The sequence below is a fragment of the Neolamprologus multifasciatus genome, chromosome 12 (assembly GCF_963576455.1).
Source record: "Neolamprologus multifasciatus chromosome 12, fNeoMul1.2, whole genome shotgun sequence".
Taxonomy (NCBI): domain Eukaryota; kingdom Metazoa; phylum Chordata; class Actinopteri; order Cichliformes; family Cichlidae; genus Neolamprologus; species Neolamprologus multifasciatus.
Window position 1 is genome coordinate 5,223,412 of NC_140450.1, and position 22,726 is coordinate 5,246,137.

Consider the following 22,726-nt stretch of genomic DNA (forward strand, 5'->3'; position numbering starts at 1 on the left):
ACAGTCGGTTAATGTAAGAGAGCTGGACAGGGCTGTAGAAGGTCCTTAACCCATTAGCAGGACTGGTATCTGCTTCTTCAAGCAAGCAGGAACAGGATGAACACTGCCAGAGTTACAATAATGACCTCCAGCAGGACACTGGTGTGAATATGTCTGATCTAACAGTCAGAAACAGACTTTGTGAAAGTGGCCTGAGAACTGAATGTCCTTTAGTGGGACTTGTGATTACTTCCTGGTTCTATGGAGCCAGATTGGCATTTACCAGAGCGTATCAGACCTGGCAGGTCCACCACTGGCACCCTGTACTTTTCACAGATGAGAGCAGGTTGACCCTGACCACACGCGACAGACATGAAAAGGTCAGAAGAGGGTGGGGACAACATTATGTTACCTGTGACCAGAGATGGGCAGTAACGCGTTACAAGTTACAAGTAACAAGTTACAAGTAATGAGTTACTGTAATCTGATTACTTTTTCAAGTAACGAGTAAAGTATGGGACTACTATTGCAAAAATGGTAATTAGATTACCGTTACTTTCCCGTAGGAACGCTGCGTTACTGCGTTACTAAAACTGTGATTTTTTTGCGAGAATGTCTCATGACAGTGACGAGTGTGACGTTCGTGACAACAGCTGTGTGCAGATCAACAATGAATAATATATCGAGTGCGGGAGAGAGTATGAGCGTGCAGCGTTTAAAGCGTGGAAGTACTGACCTTACTTTGAGTTTGATTCCATAAAAAGTGACAAAAACATTAGTGTCCGTTGTGCGTGGGAAGAAAACTTCTTTTTACAGCGAAAAAAACCCTAAACAAGCACCGAGTGCGCAACAACTTAATGGGAAATTCACAGAGAAACTCGCGGATTCTTCCACTGACCGCTGCGGCACACCTGCACCAGGGTAAACCTCCGCCTGCTTTACAGTTGAAAATAGAGCAACAGGACCGATAGTCTTTGATTTTATTTATTTTCTGCTGTGTTTTACTTGCATCTATTTGAAAGACTGAGTGTAAACACAAAAAATATTTTATTTTATGTGCTGGAATGTGCAGAAAATAAGTTTAAATATTAAACAAATTTCTTCAAGTCAGAGAATGTTGCATATAATTAAATTTTTGCTTGATGCATAAAGTTAAAAGATTAAAACTAATAAAACAAGTTTTAAAAATAGACTTTTCCATTTGATTACATTTTGTATGATGATTATGCAGAAAAAGTAGAACTGGGCTGAAAGATCTATCACTTTATCACCTATTCAGGTTGTAAATCGTGTTTTTTTAAAGTAACTAAGTAATTAATTACTTTTGAAAATAAGTAATCAGTAAAGTAACGGGATTACTTTTTTGGAGAAGTAATCAGTAATTAGTTACTGATTACTTTTTTCAAGTAACTTGACCAACACTGCCTGTGACATCATTTGACACGACGAGAGAGATAACCTTCATTAGTCTAACTCAGATTCAGGTTAGGCGAGTGTTACGGGCCAATCACCACTGATTTCAAAGCTATACCACTGATGTCAAATGGTGGTGGTCCAATGATCGTCTGGGGCAACATATCCATGGAGGGATGCACAGATCTCTACAGGCAGGTCAACGGCACCCCAACTGCCATTAGGTATCAAGATGAAATCCTTGGACTCATTGTCAGACCCTACGCTGGTCCTGGGTTCCTCAGGTACATGACAATGCACAGCATACGCAGGCATTTCCTGGAGGATGAAGAAATTGATACCACTGACCTACTCATAATGCTCGCCTAACCTGAATCCAATGGGACACCTCTGGGACATTATGCTTTGTCCATGGGTGGTTACTGGGTTGCGCCTCAGACTGTCCAGGAGCTCAGTGATGTCCTGGTCCAGATCTGAGGGGAGCTCCCCAAAGAAACAATCCGTGGTCTCATAGGGAACGTTCCCCAACGCTGTTAGGCATGCATACAAGGATGTGGCGCCGTGCAAACTACTGAGATTTTGCCAAAATGGACTAGCCCGCTGCATTATTTTTTCACTTTGATTTTCAGGGCGTCTTTGAATTCAACTCTCTGTAGGTTTATTCTGAACACATCACGCTGTCCATATCAGTACAGACATCCAGAATGCTGTTTGTTCCCATTAGATCTGAAGGGCTTTCAAAGCGTGCCTCTAATTTTTTTTGAGCAGAGTATATATTTGATTTACTGTTCCTCAGAATATGAAGTGTCTTTCCTCTTTCGTGGCATGTATCACTGAATAAATAAGGTTGGTTGTAGAGACATCTGTAAACAGACACGTTGCCAAACTAACATCATGTCATAATATTCTGGGTAATTGATGAAACTGCAACGACTGGATCCGGCCTCGCTGGGCTCAAAATAAAGTCAGTATATTTGTGGTAGAATAGCCGCTGTGTAACTGCTTCCCTTTTTTCAGATTTTTAGATAAAGTGGCCACAAACAGACGTAAAAGACATCCAACTCATCAAAATAATGTAGATGTGTGTAAACGACCACCAATCAGCTGTTTTAACTGTCGTATTCGGATCCAGGAAATCAAAATCCATTAGAAACAGCCCAGACTGAAGCAGACACGTTTGAAAAATCAGTGGCCACCATCACCAGATGCCGTAATTTGGTTTTGTCCCTCTCTGAATATCTTGGAGACCTCCTCAGCTCCAAACTCAGCCAGGATTTCAATTTCTTGTGGCTCAAATACTAAATTGTTATTATTGTTATTTTGTGTCGACTTGTGTGGATAATTAAATGTTAGATAATTCAGTGTGATGGCTTTTAACAGAGCAATCTCAATAATGAGATGTCCATAATGAAAACTGAAATTTGTTAAATGTAATGAAAAGTCTATTGTGCATTCTTTTTCATTTTCCTTTGTGTTTGTCTCCTCACAGTCACCCTTCTATTGCCACTCATCTCTAACTGGAATTATTCAGTGGGAATTTTTAACTGGTTTCTCTGAGTCCTGCAGCCTGAGGGGTTTTCCTTGTGTCTCCTTCCAAGTAATGGTTTAAAGACACTGCTTGTCCTCCGAGAGCATTACTACAAAGCCTTCTGTGCATTTTAAAAGAAATTTCTGTTCTGTTTTTTATTTGAACCAAGTGTGATGCATTGATCTTCTGATGCTGTGCTCACATCAGGCGCTTTGGGCCCAGCTGATCCAGTTTAAAGCTGCGTACGTTCTTAGAAACCTTCAGTCCAGCTATGCGTTGACTCCGAGTCCCTTCTTTGTCAGAATAAAAACTGGACTTTAGACTGTTTCCCCTCATCTCAACAGTTCAGGATACTTTGTAAAACTGCTACTATGGAAACGAGTTGCAGTTTTTTCTCAGAATACATAATCAGCTGTCACGTCAGCCGCTTACAGTAAAGTTCCCAACAGAGGCTCCGCCTTTAAAGAGTCTCCTTTTTCATTTAGATTTTTTTTTTCTAACCAGTCATGGCCACAGTAGTGGTCCTTGACAAATAAAGAATAAAACTAAATCCCATTGTTGCTTAGTGCGGGAAGCTTGAGGCACATACATATTCTCAGAGGCTGATTAAAATGAAAACCACCTGAGAATCATCTGAATACTGGAATTAACATAGCTGATGACATCTGCTTCAGTCTGATTGCTGACCTGGAAATATCTGTATCTGAAATATTTCGTCATTTCAGAAAATCTCGTGCTCCTTCCGCCTCTGATTTTCTGACTAGTCTTCAGCTTTGCATGAAAGGAGGACCGATGTCTGATATGGTCACAGAGCTTTGAACGTCACTGAGTGGAAGTGGTTAAAAAAAGTTACAAAAAGGTGCAGATGAATGTAAAATCCTTTCAGTTGGTGTTGGGATTTTGCTTCACCAGGAAACGTTGGCAGGAAATGTTGCAAGATGCTGACAGCTCTGTGCCTCCACCTACTGAGCCTGTAAACAGATGAAAGTCCTCGTGCTGCGCTTACATGTTTTCCTTTCCTATGACTCGTGTCTCTTAAAGAGGAACATGTTCTGTGCTATAACAGCTTGAACAAAGCAACAAGAATACGAGCAGACAGCAACACTTGCTATTGCATGTTCTTTAATATTCTGTAATATTTTATGCACTACACCTTTCTATAATTGTAGCTTTTATTTAAATACATTTGAATATAAAGTAATCATGTTAAATTATAAATATATATGTATACGTATACACATATATATATTTATAATTTACTTTAACAATCCAATTCCACCATCAGGCTGGGGTCTTTCTGTTTGCATGTTCTCCCCATGTTTGCGTGGGTTCTCTCCGGGTACTCCGGCTTCCTCCCACAGTCCAAAGACATGCAGTTAGTGGGGATAGGTTATTTGGAAACTCTAAATTGCCCATAGGTGTGAATGTAAGTGGGAATGATTGTCTGTCCCTATGTGTTAGCTCTGTGACAGACTGGCGACCTGTCCAGGGTGTACCCCGCCTCTCACCCTAAGACAGCTGGGATAGGCTCCAGTGCCCCCCGCGACCCTGAAAAGGATAAGCAGAAGTGAATGGATGGATGGATATTTTTCTTAAGCCAAACTTCACGTGTTTTTATTCTTTAATTCTGTCACATTGGTTCTCAAACTGCAGCACGGGGCACAGAACCACGAATGATATAATTTGTAGGAACCCCCCCCCCCCCCAAAAAAAAGGTTAACATGAAAAATGTTTTAAAAATGGGGATAAGATTTCTTTTTTCTTCTGCAGTTGGGTCGTGCCAGAAAAGGATTTTGAATCACTCCTTTTAGAAATGTTTAACATGCAGGGCGTTTCAGGGAGTTTGGACGCCACCCAGTGATTTTAAGAACTGAAACAGGAAGTGAAACTATTTAAATGGCAGTGTTTGCTTTAAAAAGACTTTTTAAAAATTGGTTTAAATTAGACTTTTTAGGCTTTGACTTGGGATGGTGTACAGCAGAAACATGCCAAACACAGGCAGGACTGCGTTACTTAAAGGATACATTATTTTATTGATCATCAGCGTCTCTTTTTTCTACTTTTGATCAAACATCTGACTGTATGGAAAAAGCTTATGATGCAGATGTGATGAAAGAAGAAAAGCAATAAAATAAAAATAAGTATATTAAAACACACACACACTAGATACCGATGGATACTGTAAACATGTTCACGTGTTTGATTATGGCATACATACATGATCAAACATTATACAGTTTGCTGAAAGGCAACAACAGACAAGAGATGATTTATTGGTAAACAGTCCACACGTCTTGAATATATCTTTAAATTCACAACTGCTGCTAATGTTTCTTGTGTATAGATTATAGAGATGCCAAAAAAAAAGAGTTTCCAGCTACCATTGTGTATCTACTAGTGTCTGAATTTATTCATATAAATTATATTTAAAGTAAAAACATATAATTTTCTTGTAGGAACCACAATGAGATTTCCTGTTTGTTGGTTTGTTAGTGACTTAGTGAGAAAACAGTCATTTGCTGTTGCACCTCTCACTTCCAGTGTAAAGTGACGATATGACTTGTCATCTGATTGCTACAAGACAACACAGCGAAAACTTGAAATTTTACCCCCAGCTTCCGCTGCGTTCACAAGACAGGAAGTAGATTCATTCTGTTGAGTAAAGAGCATGGTGCTGGAAAGACGTGGAGGACAGTGCTTTACATGTTATTAGGAAACCCACACACTCCACCAGTGAGCCATGAGCAAACGGAAACTGAGTAAGTTATGTTTTATTTTCTGATGGGGAATTATTTGGAAAGATATATATAATCATAGTACTTGTCATCTGTCGCTTTAAAGGATCCAGCAAAAGTAAATCAAATCCGTCAGTGAGAGAAACACCTGATGGTGGACTGAACTTTCTCTGATTTTAGGCTGATTTTAAAAACTGTTTAAAGTTTTATATTTTGGTGTAAAATACTAGTGACAGCAGAATTCACACAAAGTATTCACAGTAAAAAAAAAAATCTTTGCTCTGAAATCCGGTAATATTTTTTTCTAAAGTTTAGATCGTCCAAAGGTCACAGGATAAAACTGGTTGGGCATGACATGAATTAAAGTTGTGCTTCTGTTCTATACAAAGCTTAAAGCCTCAGTTTCAGGATTAAACAGTCATTTTCCAGTCATTTTGTTGGATGACTTATCAGTCATCTTACAACATTGCAGATCTACTAACAAGGAAGTTTAAATTTAGGTGAAAGGCGTAATCCTTCTAAGTAATAGTACAAAAGTTGTGGCATCAAACTAGCCCGCGTCTCTCAGCTTTTTCTGAGAGAAATCTACAAATTTCATGTGACATGTTGTAAATAGATATTTGGGATCTTGATCATCCATCCGTCCATTCTCTTCCGCTTATCCTCATCAGGATCATGGGGGGATCTCAGTTCAATTCAGTTCAACTTTATTTATATAACTCCAAATCACTACAACAGTTGCTTCAATGTGGTTTGTATGGTAAGATGAGGACCATATGATAAAACAGAGAAATACTCAGCAACATTATGAGCAAGACGTTTGGCGACAGTGGAAAGGAAAAACTCCCTTTTAACAGGAAGAAGCCTCCAGCAGGACCAGACTCAGGGAGGGGCGGGGCCATCTGCCGCTACCAGTTGGGGTGAGATGAGGAAGACAGGGCAAAAGACATGCTGTGGAAGAGAGTCAGAGATTAATAACAAGTAATAATTAAATGCAGAGAGGTCTATTAACACATAGTCAGTGAAAAAGAAATGCATTATGGGAATCCCCCAGCAGCCTAGAATTATTGCAGCATAACTAAGGGAGGATTCAGGGTCACCTGATCCAGCAGTAAACTGTACGCTTTAGCACAAAAGAAAGTCTGATCTTACAAGTAGAGATGTGTCTGTCTCCTGAATCCAAGCTGGGAGCTTGTTCTACAGAAGAGGCCTAAAAACTGAAGGCTCTGCCTCTCATTCTGTTTTCAAATATCGTACGGACGACAAGTAAGCCTGCAGTCTGAGAGCGAAGTGCTCTAATAGGGTGATAGATAAAATGGAGCCTGACTATTCACAATCTTGCATGTGAGGAGCAGGATTTTAACTTCAATTCTGGATTGATGAGAATACATGAAATATGTTGTCTTTCTAGTCCCTGTCAGAACTCTTGCTGCAGCATTCTGGAGCAACTTTGAGGGTTTTAGGACATCCTGATAATAATTACAGCAGTCCAGCTTAGAAGTAGGAAGTAAGCCTAATAAGCCGTTTGAAGACATTCATTTTTAAAAACGCAGGTGATAAATGACCATTAAATGTTCTAAACTGTGTTGTAGAAAAGTCCAGTGACTGTGTATCTGCAATGGAAGCTGCAGAAACTGGACAGCGGATATAAAAACACTCTCCATGTTTAATTTGTGTGTGACGGCTGTTTTTCACTAAATGCAATCGGGTGAGAATTTGTGTATTAAAGTACTTATCAGTGTTGTTTTTGCAAAGCAGATCTTGATCTCAGTCAGACTTCCTGACACAAAAATGTTTTTACTGCTACCCTGCCACTTCTGCTTACTCTTATCACTGCGGCTGCCGCTGCACATTTGACTGTAATCGATAGTTCAAACACCCCCCTCTGCTGTGGTCTTCTGTTTATTCTTTTACCTAAATTCTGTTGCTGTCTTTAATAGTTCTGCCATTTTTGATGTTCACTTGTGTTCAGTTCACTTCCTTTGCTTTCTTGTCTGTCGCTTGCAAACCTTTTTTATATGTTTGACTGTTGGTAAATTGCTGTTGCCATCTTATTTTTCCAAAGCCCGACGTAACTGTTACATGCAAAGGTAAAGCTGTCAGCTGAAGCTCACTGGCCTGGTTGGCAAGCTGCTTCCATAGAAAGGATATTTACACTGGCTACAGATAACTAGTGAGGACAGATTGGACTTCACAGCAAGCCTCAGTGCTCCAAAAGGCACAAACAGCCGAAGAGGGATTCATCATTTATTAGGAAACTACAGGCTGCAGCTGTGTTCACGCCCCAGATTAAGGAAACTTTGAACAGTTCACTTATATTGAAACTCCAACTGCAACTTGCAGAGTTCTGAAATATGCTTTATAATAAAAGCCAAAAGAATTTGAAACAATTTATTAAATTTGCAACCAGATATTGTTTCTTGTATGTTTTTAAATTATGTTTTTAATCTGATTGGAATATCAGAGCAGCCAAATGACAAAAGCAGCGTCTTAAATTTGTTTTTGAGTCTAGTCTCCTAAAGCAGCTGCAGCCTGTCCTAGCAGACTCAGACTGACACAGTCACTCTCTGACTGACTTTCTAATAACTACCTTCTTATTTGTAAATGCAAACAGATTGCCTACGCATGGCAATCAATCTGACTCAGCACCCAGTTTGCAACAGATATGTAATCTTCACTGATTTATCATACTTTCTTGCCACATTTCCACAAAGCGATTTCATGCAATTGCTAACTTTCAATCTAAAAAATAAGAGCAGACTAACTCAGTTTTGATGCACCAAAGTGAGACTGAAGTGAGTGATCGCAGTCCTTCGAAGCAACCGTTTCAAAAGCGAGTAGGGAACTTGTTCATTGCACAAAGTTACAGTAATTTTAGTCAGACCGCCGTCTTCCACCACAGTTTTTCTTGGTGTGACTTTAGCGTCACACACTGAAAAGAAATGTTACTTTGAACCAACTTTAATAATCACCCTATTTTGTTACAGCTAAGTTTATTAGTTGTACTCAGACTGTAATTTAATATAAACCTTTTACTTGAAGTTCAGATTCTCACATTTGACAAATTGTTTGTGTTGATTATTTTCATGGTAACTTATTTTTAATTTTAGGTACAGTGAAATAAACAGCGTTAACCCAGAAATCCCAATTTTCTGTTGCAACAGTGGAGTGCAATGCAACACTTTTTCAGCGTAGAAGCATTTTTAAAATTAAGCAATCTCTAGTGGTTATATGTAAAAGCATATAAATAAAATGAGCTCAGGTGGCCACTTTTAGATCGGGCACAATCCTTACTTACCTATATAAGCTCAGTCACCATAAACTCAAACCCCAGTGCACCGCCTCTAAGCCTGCTGGAGACAAAATGAATGAAAACCATCCATTATCTGAACTGAATCTGAACTCATTCATACCTTAGATTATTTCAGAATCACCATTTAACACAACATGCATGTCTTTGGGCTGCAGCAGGAAGCTGGAGCATCAGGAGAGAAACACATGACACTAAAGAAGTGCCCTGAAACAGGAACCTCTTCCTGTGATGCGACATTGCGACCCACACCATGATATGATAAAATCTTGTTTAACATCTGCTGATATCAGTCACAAATATATTGAGCGTTAAAAATCCCCCCAAAACCTTAGTGTAACTTATCACAGGTTACATTTATAAATATTATAATATGGAACTGTAAGCGGAGGAAGTAATCTAAAGCAAACATATTTGAAAATGTCTTGTATGTATGGTACATAAGACATGAATAATATTACTATATATTAACTCTTAGTAGAGCTGAAGTAGAAAAGTAGTAGTAGAAGCACGGAGACAGTGGTGTTAGACGAGTCTGGTAAAAGAGGCTGATGTAAGTTTATTTGTGCAAGCCCATAAATGAATGTGCTCTATTGACGCTCGTTCCAGCGTGTCCGCTGTTGCTTTGTCCACTGTTCCACTTACAAACATCTTTTTGCTCCATTGTTAACGAAGCATAGACGTGCCTTTGTGCTGTTTGAAGGGACAGCGGCCCGGCTGAGCGCACAGAGCTGAGCTAAGAAAAGACAGCAAATTCCTGCGGACGGGCCTCTGTGCGTCTCTTCTTCTGCTGCTTGACTTGTTAGCTGTCTTATAAAAACTGATTTTCACCCATGAGGACATTTATTCACTCTGTGAAAACAAATCAGCTTCAGGCTTGGGGACAACAAAAACCTCCAATGGAGCTCAGTTGAGTACTTTTAAAAAGTTAAAATTTTAGAGTCACGTTGTTGCTTTAAGTGTCATGTTGTCCTTTGACATTCACAGAAATAGCCTAGGATCATAAATGCTGAAGTGAATCTGTTTGTTGCACAAAAACATTCGTTTTGGCACATCGTGACATTATTTTTCTTAACAGAAATTGGCAAAGGATGTAGCTTCAAATTTTGTAAAATCTACTCGTCTGCTGTTATAATTTGGCACTATATACATAAATCTGATTAGAGTTAACAGTAGATCATTTTTCCTCAGTTCCTCAACGTAATTGTATCTCAAAGAAAGCGAAACCATTTTATAAACAGAATGAACTCAACGCCTAACAAGTTCTTTGGGATTTTTGAATATTTCTACAAGCAAGCGAATACAGTTGCTACCAAAATAAAACAGGAAGTGCATGTCAGAGAGACAAAGCATGCACTGACAACAAACAGAGGGAGACAAAGGGAGTGAAAAACAGTCCAGGTAGCAGGCACGCACAGTCGGGCCTGGTCTGGGCTACTTTTGGTACGTACGGTTCAGTTATGGCACCATCAGGTGCTCTGTGGGCATAAAGCAGGTTAGGAATCGGTTATAGAAAGTACTATGTGGGCCAGATGTGCCCCAGATGTCACAACTGATCTGACCTCTGGCTCAAGGTTCAGTGTGGTTCATAGAAAACCACAGATGTGGGCCATATCTAGGACAAATGTTCACTTCTCTCTGAGATGAGACAGCACTAAAAAACACAGAGAAGGGGATGAATTAAGTAAAAACAGGAAGCAAAACTCACCATAAACTTAACAAAACCCAACAGTATATAAGGAATAAATGACACAAAGGGAAATGCCCATATCTGTTTATTGGAAAGAGGTTTTTAAGTTGTTTCGTACTACAGTGTTTAACTTAACTCCACTGAGTGGGATTTACTCTGAAATATGACAGGCAATAAATAACATTTTCTCATTTTCATGGTCATGGAAATCGATTAAAAACAATGTGGAAGTGACACATGCTGGCTCAAGTGCAAAAGATAACATCTACCCTCCATCAACCCTATCTTTGTATCTCTCTCCGAATCATGAGTCCATGTTTAGCTGCTGAATTAAATACACAACAGTCAGTGCCTCCAGAGCCTAATTGGTCCTTTGGGAAAACACTTGAACACTGGTGAAAGTTCGGGAGCTTCACCTCATAAGAGAGAAACAAGGGTACGACGACATTCCTCAAATGCCTCCAACGCAAAGAAAACATGTTGGTTTGCAGCTGTAGGTCTAAATAGGGACATAATGGCTCTGCACTGATGCTTATGTGTGTTTAAAATGTGCATGTTCATGTCACTAAGGGGCTAACCCAAATTAAAAAGATGACCCTGTGCAGGGATCAGCCAGTGCATCACTGCAAAACGAGCCAGATTAAAATCATTTTGTCGCTTTTAATCCTGATAAATTTGGGGTTTTCCAGTTTTTAACACACACGTTGTGTTTTCCTGTTTTTCTATTTTTTAGAAGATAAAAGATGACAAAGAAATTGATTGAACTCACTCAGCAAGCAAAAAAGTTGAGAAACTCTCTGACTAAAGATCTAAAGTCAGAAATATGAAGACGTCATTAACTAAAAAACAATTTTAAAAAAACTGCATGTTTATGTTTCTAAAACAATTCTGATAAACAAGCTTGAAATCACAGACTGTATACAAAAGATCCTTTCTTTTTTGAGCTCTTATTTTGAAGATAATTTTAAACACAGTCTCACAGTATTTTAAAAGGATTCCAGGAATAATCTGACTAACAATGTCACCTGGTATGAGTTACGGATCATCTAAAGTTTTTACTGAGTAAACTTCTATTAGCAAGTAACAAATCTGTAAAAAATAAAACAAACATGTGGGTATATAAAGTCTGTGGTTCTGACACAAGCCTATCACTGTTCCTAAAAAGGTGTCATGCTTTGTTTACTTTATATATATATGGTTAGGTTTATATATGGTTTATATATATGGTTTAGGCCCTATAAAGGCACTACTAATTACTTGGTTAGGGTTTGAAAAACGTGGTTTTTCTGTGGTTTGGTTCAAAATATGAGGTTACAGGTCGACTATTGCATTTGAATGTGATGCCAAGAGCTTGTTGCTATTGCAATTTGTGACATGCTGTGAGTGAGAATGAGCCCTGCTGTGGCAAACGCTGCACAAAACCTTTGGACAGAAATGTGAGACAGCAGCAGCTTTGAGAAAACATCTGTATACGACACAACAGGGAGGAAACAGCTGGCATTTTAGGTCACTGCCAGGTGTTTCTCTATTCTTCTTCTTCTTCTTTTTAAAAAAAATAAAACCAGACCTCATACAGGGATCTGACTAGGAAGCCAAAATCACAGTAGACTCTATACCCTGCTCAGTGTTGGGAAGGTTACTTTTAAAATGTATTCCAGTACAGATTATAGAATACATGCCCCAAAATGTATTCTGTGAGGTATTCCATTACGTTACTCATTGAGAGCAACGTATTCTGAATACTTTGGATTACTTAATATATTATCATGCTGTTTACAACTACATGAATGTACTATTGCTGTGATTTATTACTGTTACTGAAGGTCCGCGGCTCCGAACCGTAGTAAAGGGACCTCTGGTGGGTTCTGTGTCGGGCTCGTAGCCGAAAACTAGCTTTACTTTGTTGTCTGGGTCAACTTTGCTTGCGAGAGACAGAGAGAGGCGTTGAAAGGCTGCTCCAACGGAACTTATTGTTTTTGGAGGAAAACACGAACACGGTGTACAGTCGAGTCTTAATAGCTTACTTACAACTGGGCTCGTCAGGCACTCTTCTTGGCTGCAGTGGTTATTATTATATTTACATGCTTCCAGCTCCCGTTTTTGCTCGATGACAGCTCGTACTTTTCCTTTTTCTCCCTCCCTCGCTCACAGACACATAACGTGTATGGCAGTCCATTCTCCCTGCAGCACGGACTACACTGCCTATGATGCTACATTCTTTAGAGCTATACCTGTAGCATTCTGCCTATTAGCTTAGCACAACAACAACAACAAAAAGACGCTCTCTTACCCAGGAAACACGCAGTCGCAGAGAGAGCGTCACCCTGTAACCATGGCAACCATAACGCTGCCGCCTGGAACAACAGAACGTAGCTGTCAAACAAAACCCAAACAGTCCTGACCCGCCACAATATGAAACAGGGAAGTACCGCCGTGTAATCCATTTATTTCAACAAAGTAACTGTATTCTAAATACCACCTTTTTAAACGGTAACTGTAACGGAATACAGTTACTCATATTTTGTATTTTAAATACGTAACGGCGGTACATGTATTCCGTTACTCCCCAACACTGACCCTGCTTACCCATCTATTTCACTCTAAATGGGACTAACATTTACAAAATGAACATCACGTTTTATTAAACAGGACTTTAAGCTGGGTCAGTACGATGGTTAGCTCTGTTCCCTTTCAGGAAATCTGGATGGGGACTTTCTGATTAGAGTTTTCATGTTTTCCCCGTGTTTGCGTGGGCTTTCTCCTACAGTCCAAAGACATATAATAAGTAGGGCTAGTTTGGTGATTTTAAAACGTCTGTCGCTCTGTGTTAGCACTACGTCAGATTGGTGACCTGTCCAGGGTGTATCCTGTGTCTCGCCCTATGATAGCTGGGATAGGCTCCAGCCTCCCTGCGTCCCTGATAAGGAAAACCGGAAGAGAATTGGTGGATAGAGGACTTTAAACGGGCAATTAAGACCATAAAGTCACCAGCAAAGTGTATACTGATGTCATAGATTAAATCAGAAGAGGCTAATTTTCTCATACATATTCTATACATTCTATACATTCAGACATCTTTTTGCAACCAAAGGAGTCGCCCTGTTGTGCCATTCGAAAGACTGAAAGCACTTAGCCATTGGCTTCATTGTTCAGAGCCAATGGCTAAATCCATCATTTATGTACTCTAAACTTCCATCATACAATCAGTGTCCCTCATAACCAGTTTTATTTTTTCATATCTTTTGTTAAAACATTTTCCAACCCTGCAGTTCTGCTGACACATCAATATCCAGAAGCAAAGCAATTTATGCACGTTTGACTCAATGAAGGGCTGAAAGTGCTCAAAGAATTGATTTTGATTGATTGATTTTTGCAAGTGTTCTCCATCTGCGTGATTTACAAATGCTTTTATGAATGTTTTTGCACTTTAAAAAAAATTTAAACTCCTTTTTAACTAACTCTTCTTCTCCAGATTTAAAACTGTTCGGGAGCCTCTCCAATCTCTCCTTCCGCCGCTCAACAGGGAAGAAGAGCAGCAAAGCGTCCCTGGAGTATGATGGGAGCTTTTCCGGGGACAAATCTGCAGGGATGGGCAACCAGTCGGTGGACGACATGGAGTCCTGCCTCCACAGCCCCACCTACGCCCGCTCCTGTGAGATGTACACACATGTGGGGACTGTGCCTCGCAATGACAAGCAGAAGAAGAGCTTCAAGGGGCTAAAGGAGAGGAAGACCAAGACAGAGGAGGAGGAGGAGGAGAAAGGGATGAGTGAGAGGCAGGGCAATTTGAAGGCGGGAGAGCATGTCCGGGACTCGCCCCTGCTTGGTGCTCTGACAAGCCTTAGTGTGAACAATATGGAAAAGCCTCAGCCAGCTTCTGCGTTGGCCCGGTCACTGCCAGTGACACCGACATCCAGCCGGACTTCACCTTTGACCTCAGAATCTGACAGCTGTGATCCTGCTGTGGAACCTTTAACCAGCAGTGAGGCATTAAAGAGCAAGAATGATTTAGAAACAGCCAGAGAGCCTTCAGTTAAGAGCCACAAGGCCGCTTCGAACCAGGATCTGTATGTGCCGATGGATCCTATAGCTGAAACAGCCCACAGCCACCTGGACCCCCAAACAGAGAGACTGCGAGGCGTCACACGTACACAGGAAACCACCACAACCGTGAAAAGCTCACAGGAAGTGGAGTATGCTGACAAGTGAGATGTTTATTTATTTTTCTCTCAGAAGATGCAGGTCAGAAATACACAGTCTGATTGCTATTCAGGCAGTCAATTCATATCAGTAGAAAAACGGTTTTAGTTATAAACATAAGAAAAACAGACTGAAAATTCACAAAAGTGTCTTTGTGAGACTTAAACTAGTTGTAGAAAATAGTAATAATCACAAGAGATTGAAAAAAGGTCATGTTTCATGACCTCCTGACACCCAGCTGCTTGTTAGTGGAAATAAATTTACTATTGAGTTGACCTGAAATAAATCAGTCACTTAATCGATCACTGATCTATTAAATTATCTGTTTAAAATAAAAAGATATAAATCTTAAAAATAAAACATAAAAATTAAATCAACTTAAATTAAAATAAAAAATAATATAAAATGCACAACACTATAAGCTCGAGTCACTGGATCAAATAATGCTGGATAAAAATATTTTAAATGAATAGATCTAAAATGTAAATATAATAAAATAATAGAAAATATTGTCTGTAACAGAAGAGACAATAAAAGTAACTCTGTGGTAAAAAAAATAATAACTAATTAATTATCGAAAAGAAACTAAGTAACATTATGACACTTTAACACACTCAAATATTCAACACATGAAGATTAAAATGCACTGTGAAAGTGGCTGTCGCTGCGGACATGCGCAGTAGCTCCGCTCCCACTCACCGCGGCTATCAGTCAGCTGGGCGAAGCCGTGAGGACTGACCTCGGGACAAGATGTGTGAAGTTGGGGACTTAAAGTTAAGCGGGGTGAGGAAGGAAAGGTGAGAAAACCGCTTCCGCTATTAACTCTTTATCCACTGACACAGAGCCAGGCTGTGAGATCAGGGTTTGTGTTTCTTGAATAAGAACACACACAGTTAGTTTTTTTCTGAAACAGTGAGACAGTCAGAGAAAACTATCTGTCACGATCATCTGTTAATCTGCTTCGGGGAACAGTCTCAGCTCCGAGGCTTTGATATTTTTATCCCTTCGGTCGCTTTTTTTCGTTTGAAGTATATTTTTAAAGGCGGAAATAGAGGCGTGTTTTTGGTTAGTTTGGTGCCATAAAACCTGAAACGAGGATCAGTAAAACATTTACTAGCTACAAGTCGACTTTGAAGTGAGTGGGCTTGCTGGTTCTGGACCGGTCTGTTAGTTACATAAGCGGAGGAATTTGATCCTGCGCTGCTTCACTCTGAAGAGTGATAAGACTTCTCTGGCAGAGATGCAGCGGCAGGTTTAACTTCGTCTCTTTTCCACCTGACTTGTATGTCCCGCTGCATGCTGTCACAGTTTTGCGACCTTGTGTCAGTCGCTTAGTGCTGGCTTCAAGGAAAAGCATCCCACCATCCAAATTATAAAAGAAATGAATGATTCTTGTACAAATAAAAGGCTATGAAAATACTTAAATGTTATGGCCCTGCAGGTAAAAGTCTATCTTAATCAAGCTGAAGTAAATGATTATGTCTTCCCAAATTGAACTTTTTGGTATTTTTCTTTTTTCAGTATATATTGTCCTGTTATTCCTGTTAACATTATGCTGTAATTAAGAGTTTAGTTTGTAAAACTGTGGAAAAAAAATCATCAGAATTTGACTTTAAGTTAGTTTTCGTTTGTAAAGATCAGTTTCAAGCTTCTAAATGTCACCAAACATTTGAGTAAAACAGTGGAGTGACGGTGTGATTCGTGTAGATGTGATTATATCTGATACCAGTGCATTACTGGAAAAATAAAGCTCAGAGGTGCCAAAATTTTACAAAGTCAGAATCACAAAAATGCTCAAAATATTGATACGTCCAGAATCTCAACTTAATATACAGTTCATCGGATAGCTGTGATAACAGGCTTGCTAATTATCACCAGCCTGATCATCTGATTTGAACTCGCTTAACATGCTAGAGAGTTCAAGAGGTTAATGAAGGCCAACAAGAGTGAAAGTAAAAGTAAATGTGTCTGCATCTATAAAAAAGAACGTCTGAAATGACGAGAATGATGAATATTTGGTTGTTTTACTTAAAAAATTGGCTTATGTTGTTTCATTATGAAGTCTTATTGTTAGCATTTTGGCTCCTGTCATTTTATAGTTATGTTTTGGAGACAGAAATAACCATATCAGTCTTCATTCATAGACTGTACGTGTGCATCACACAGAAGACAGGTACCTACGAACTAGTGCTAAGAATATCAGTCACCAGCACTGACGCTAACACATCTCGGATGTTTTGTAGCAGACAGAAAGTCGTATTATTGGTCAGATAATTCTATTAAAACTCTCCAAAAAGCACAAACAACACAGACACAGTGAGTCATGTTCAAGAAGTCCAGTTAGGGGCGACGAACACCCATTCTTTCAAACTCGAAGCTTTAGGAGAAAGAAGATCTCCCAACCAAAAATCCTCAGTATCTGTTAAAAAAACTAACATTAAACAGCTTTAAGACTCACATCAGCATCGAAGGAAAGCTTTTAGTTTTATTATCGACTTTCAGTAGCAGAATAAGAGGAAATGGTGTCCTGTAGCTGTCAGGGGAAAAGGCTCAGAGTGGATTTCTGGATAAACAGAGCCTCCCATTAACAGTGTGTTTCTTTTAACTACTGGTGCAGTGCCTGTTCCGGGTAAGTGTAGCCCCAACTTACAGATTTTCCCTGACTGTGCAGTTAATTGGAAGTTGCTGGTTTGAAAAGAAGACCGCTGTGTGGTCACACTTGTTGAATGTGCGTGTAGTGAAAACATAACTGAATGACTTAAGCTGTTTGTCACAGGAAACATTTTTTTAAATGCCTGTTTGTCTTTTTGAGAACCAGTCTGAATTTTGTTATTCCACATTTCAACCCTGCACCCACAGGACAGTACAAAGCCTTAAGATGTAGACGATGGTCTTCAAACCTCAGTGTGGGACCAAAACACCGCCATGTCGGACGCTTTTAGATGTGGTATCGCTAAACGAAGTGACGTGCGTTCATGTGGATGAATGCCCTCACAAAGATATTTAAACAAACATGGCTGTGTTTGTGTGCGGGCCCCGTCCCTGCAGATAGAGTAGAGCCACAGTCACAGTAGTGGACTCACTGGGATCAGGAAAACGATGGGAGCTCTTCATCCAAACGACCAGAAACCCATCAAGTTTGAGGCATATCCCGCGAACGATCGATGAGACAGGCGAATTGGAGATTTCTCAAATTATTAGTAAGTAGTAGTAAGAGTAGTTGCCTAAAATTACCCGCAGCGCAGCCGCAGAGGTGTCACATCAGCTTTCAGCTGTTCACAGTTTCGGAGGAATTGCACTGCCAGAACTGAGCACGTTCTGAATTCTCACCTTTTGCAATAAAGGAGGTAATTCAAGTTTAAGAAGCCATCAGAGCAGAAGTGGTCACTGAGGCTGAACTTGACCTGCTTTTAAAAAGTCATCCAGGCTTGGTGACTTTCTTTTTCCACTCTGTGTTTGTTGCAGTCAGCCGCAGCTCTTTGCAACTAATGTCGTTATTAGGGAAGCGTTAAACCACAGGCAGAGTCTCTCTGACTGTGTTGCTGTTGGCGTAACAGCTGCTGGCAGTCGGAGCAGGAACTGCTGTAAAATTTAGTGCTGGTTTGAGGAGTGCAGCCCTGAAGTGGAGGGAGTTTCCCCTCATGGATAAGGTCTTATAACTTAACAGTGAACAGACTTTAACTGTGGTTCGGTCCAAGTGTGAAGAAAAAATGTGAGCAGAAGAATATTGACCATGTGTGACACCATCCTGTCCACGTATAAGTAGATGTTGACTGGTTATAAGCTTATTCTTAGATATAGCTGCAGGTCTCCAGTTTGTTGCCTTTAAATAGAGATAAAAACATCTATCATTATATCTCACATCAGGTGACCTGAGCCGTCTCCTTACAGAGACCTCAGGGTTGAGGGCGCTACTCTTTTATCCTCTGGGTTGTTTGAAAAGTAGTGAAAAATTTAAACACAATCACCGGGCAACCACCAGCTTTTTTCCTGTTCTCAAGGAGGTTCACATCCTATTTTTACAGAGTTCGTCATTAATAAGTAATAAGCTACATTCCTCATTGCAAGGAAATGACTGAATCATTATGTGTTTTGAATGGAAAAATCAGCTTAACTTTTTTTTTTTTTTTTTATAAATAATTACATGACTATAACAAATATATGATATAATACAATATAAATGTTCTGAACCTGCATTTATTGGTTAACCCTTTAAGACCTACCATAGAACCAAGTCCGCCAGAGCTTATATTATATTTTTACATGCTGTAGAGCTATTTTTGGGAGCATTTCAAGTTGCCATACACCAATACAACCATTATAGCCCAGATTTTAATAATATGTCTGCATTAAGTGCATAGTAATTACATAAATTGCAAAAAGTGCAATAAACTACAAAAAAATTGAAAATCGTTTTTGCTTTTTTAACATATATTTCTAGTTAGAGAAATTTAAGAGGCTTATCCCTCAAAACTGTAAATACAAAAAAGTTGCACAAAATAGTTTCCCACCACAGGAAATTTATTTTGAGTGTCTTCATAGTTTTCTTTTTGAAATACACCAATTTTTATATACTGCAGGAAAAACGAAAATAAATATTATACTGCAAATTTGCAAAAAAGCAGCATATGCATCAAAATAAACTATTTCCAGCAGTGCAATATGAGTCCTAAGCATCCCAGATACGACACAGAAAGTCATAAAGTCAAACATAACTTTTAAAAACACCAGTATAGGCTCATGAGGCCCTGATGGTAAAAGAAACTACATTTCCGCGAAAGTGACGTCACTTCCGGTTTCGGGCAAGTAATGGCGGACATGCAAAAGTTCAGCTGATCTGATCGGCAAAGTGTGTTCCTGGAATATTATGTTTTTGTTGCTGCAAGCGCTTTTTATGCAGTTTTTGCAAAGCTATATGTGGAAGGAAACCGTGACCTAGGACAAGCTGATGGCATAAGATGTAAGTACAACTCCTCCGGTTTCATATGCAAAAAAAATTATTGCGCTAGCTTACTTGGTTGCAGTGCTACCGGGATTTAAAAATAGTTACGCAAAACAGAACGTGCCTGCTCTGACCGGTTTTAAAGGGTTAAGTAATAAGCTAAAGTCAATTACAAGATAGATAAAAAGAAAAAATGTAAAAATATATTTGCATTTGCACTTTCAGTATTTACTGCTATCACTGTGGTCGTTTGCTGTCACCCGATATCTGACGACTGTATCCATACTCGCTTTTAAACCATTTGGAACATCTAGAAGAGGCTTGCATTTATTTTATTTTATCCTGTGAGGGAGAGGTGCTCTCTGTTTTTATTTGCTCCAAGGATCTCAGAATTGGAAAATCCTGATACTTGGAAGCTTCGAGGTTTTCAGTCCTGAGTTTGAAAAAGCAGGTATGAAGCAGCTTTTACTGGAATGAATGGGGTGCCGTGTTGTAACCTGGGAGTTTTGTCTTTGTCTGACTTCCTGTTTATTATATTGTCCTCAATAATGCCATAAAAATACCCTCATCCTCCTTCCTAGACCTAAAGGGTTTAATCTAATAATTAAAACAGCCAGTGAGCGTCGGCATCATTCCCAAACAGCACAAGCAGTATATCAGGGCTTAAAATCATCTGCGTGGGGTTTAGTTTTTGAATGCCAGCGCGTTTCTCATGCTGTATGTCCACATCTGTGAGTGTGTGCTGCCTGTTCTCAGAGTTTGTGTTTGGGAACAAAAGGTCACCTCCCTTGACTCTTGGAAGTATGCAGCCAGTTGAGGAAGAGCAGAGAGTTTCACCCTGCCAGTGTGCTGTGTTTCTGCGCTGACATAATGCATCAGAGCTGTCAGAAAGAAACAAAGCTTTTGCTTTTTGGGAGTTTTTTTTTTTTTGTTTAAAGCATCATTTGAAAAGTGTCAGTGGTCCTCTGGGTGCTGAGTTTAGTTTTGTGAGCCCCACAGGCCTCAGATTTGGTGAGGATCCAGCTGTTGTGTGGATGGACATCATGGAGAAAAAATGTTTCTTTTGCTTCAGTCTTGAAAAACAGACGGTTTGCAGATACGAGCGGGAATATTCCCGATCCTCCCTGGAGGAGTTTGTTGGGTTGCATGTTGTTGCTAGGCGGTGTCGAATGAACTCACTGCTGCTGTCAGAGAGTTTCGCAAGAGGGCCAATGGACAGCAGACAGCATAAAGCATGTACAACTCCTGCTGCTGCTACCAGAACTGTGATAATACTGCTACTCTCTTATCAAGATAAGGGATTTTTAAAAAAATCATTAAATTATGATGACAAACAATAAGGAAAACGTGCTGTTTGAAAACAGGGCTGTTGGATTTCCAGCCTTTAATCAAGGCTGAACAATAAAAGAAAAAAGCTGAATGTGACCGTGAGGACAGTTGTTTGCTGTTTTATCTGATACCATAGAGTTGCTATGTCAATGACTGCGACTCGGCAACAGTTTAAACTCTAATCTTACATGAGTGCGACAGGAAATATGTCACAGTAGATGAAAATTACAAAACACGTTGAATGTTTGTTGAAAGTTGCATAAAATGTGGTTTCTGGAAACAGCAGGCGCCGTAGACCCCGTGGCTACATTTAGTAGCTACCTGACTCAGACACACTGAATCCTGTGGAGCTTCAGTGGATGATGTAGCAGTGTCAGCTATTTCACCACCTTGCAGACTCTACTTTGATTCTGACGCGTCGCAGAAGCGACCCTCTTCTCTGCAACTCTAAAAATAGTGCCAGCTGTAGCTGCACAGAGCAGATGGGGGGTTAGGACGACATGGTATGGTGTAAACATGACGTGCAAACACTCAGCTCCAGTGTATTAACTGACTCCCAGCTATAGACTGTATAAAAGTTGGACATAAATATTGTGGCGTCTGATACTGGTTAGTAAAACACCGTCATGAAGCTTTGAGCTCAGCGGCCTCTTGGTAGTTTGAAACCAGACATGACAGGCGGAGGAGGGCGGGGGGAGAGGTCTGACTGAACCACCCCAGAGTTGCTAGTTAACAACTTCTCAATTACAAGTCATTGGCAGCTGATCAAGCGGCGGGCGATTCTCTCTCCTCTAACAAGGCTCCCGGAGAAACACGAGAGCTATACTGAAACTTTGATGTTTTATGATTTTTTTAATAACATGCTGACGCCATTTTTTTTAATTACAATATCATCAAGGGCAAATGCTTACCCTACCTATACTCGTGCCCCCAAGGCCTAGCTTACTGTTGTGAAGTTTGAAGACGATCCATAAAAACTTTCTGGGTATTATAAAGTTTTTAATGATTGTCACATTTGCTGTGATCTTTTTCACCTAAATTAAATCAGCACTAGATGCTGTTGAAGACACAAAATCTGAGAATCATATGTTAAAAACGCTAGACTGCTAACAGACAGACAGACTGACTACATACTTGATTACAATATGACCATAAAATAGTAGCAACTGAGACGAGAAACTATTTAAAATAGTGTTTAGTGAGGTCATACAGCAATGAGTGCTGTTTCACATAGACTTCTATACAATGTCTTTGTCCCCCTGGTGGTCATTAAAAAGAATGCACATTTAGGGCACTACCACTTTGGCTTCACTTTTCCAACACAGAAACTAGTCATTGGTCCCAGATTCTTCCTGGTTGGATCTTTATTGTATGTTTTCTTTTCCCATAGCTGCTCTGTTGATCTCTACTGAGCAATTCATGAACAAAAAAAACAACTTAATTTATCTAGAGCAGCTGTCATTCATAAAAACACGGTGCTTGTATCGCATCCAATAAGTAACAAAAAAATTAAAAGTAGAAGAAAAATAAATAAACAAATACTAACCTGACCAATACAGGATTTTAAAGACTGATACCGATATTTGGTGATTTTGTTTTT

At 39.7% G+C, this 22,726-nt stretch overlaps 1 protein-coding gene across 3 annotated transcripts in view; it reads left to right on the forward strand.

Moving 5' to 3' along the window:
• The first annotated feature begins 5,559 nt into the window (after positions 1–5,559).
• The window catches only part of sh2d3cb (SH2 domain containing 3Cb), a 58,397-nt gene continuing 41,230 nt past the window's right edge, over positions 5,560–22,726 (forward strand). For 2 of the 3 annotated variants that reach the window (XR_014877151.1, XM_085179750.1), the window contains exons 1-2: positions 5,560–5,679; positions 14,128–14,860. Coding sequence is in view for 2 of the 3 variants with exons in the window: in XM_085179750.1 (XP_085035876.1) it covers positions 5,661–5,679; positions 14,128–14,860 (752 nt within the window). In the remaining variant the exon portion in view is untranslated. The remainder of the gene's footprint in view (positions 5,680–14,127; positions 14,861–22,726) is intronic. The other variant, XM_085179749.1, reaches the window with a different exon arrangement.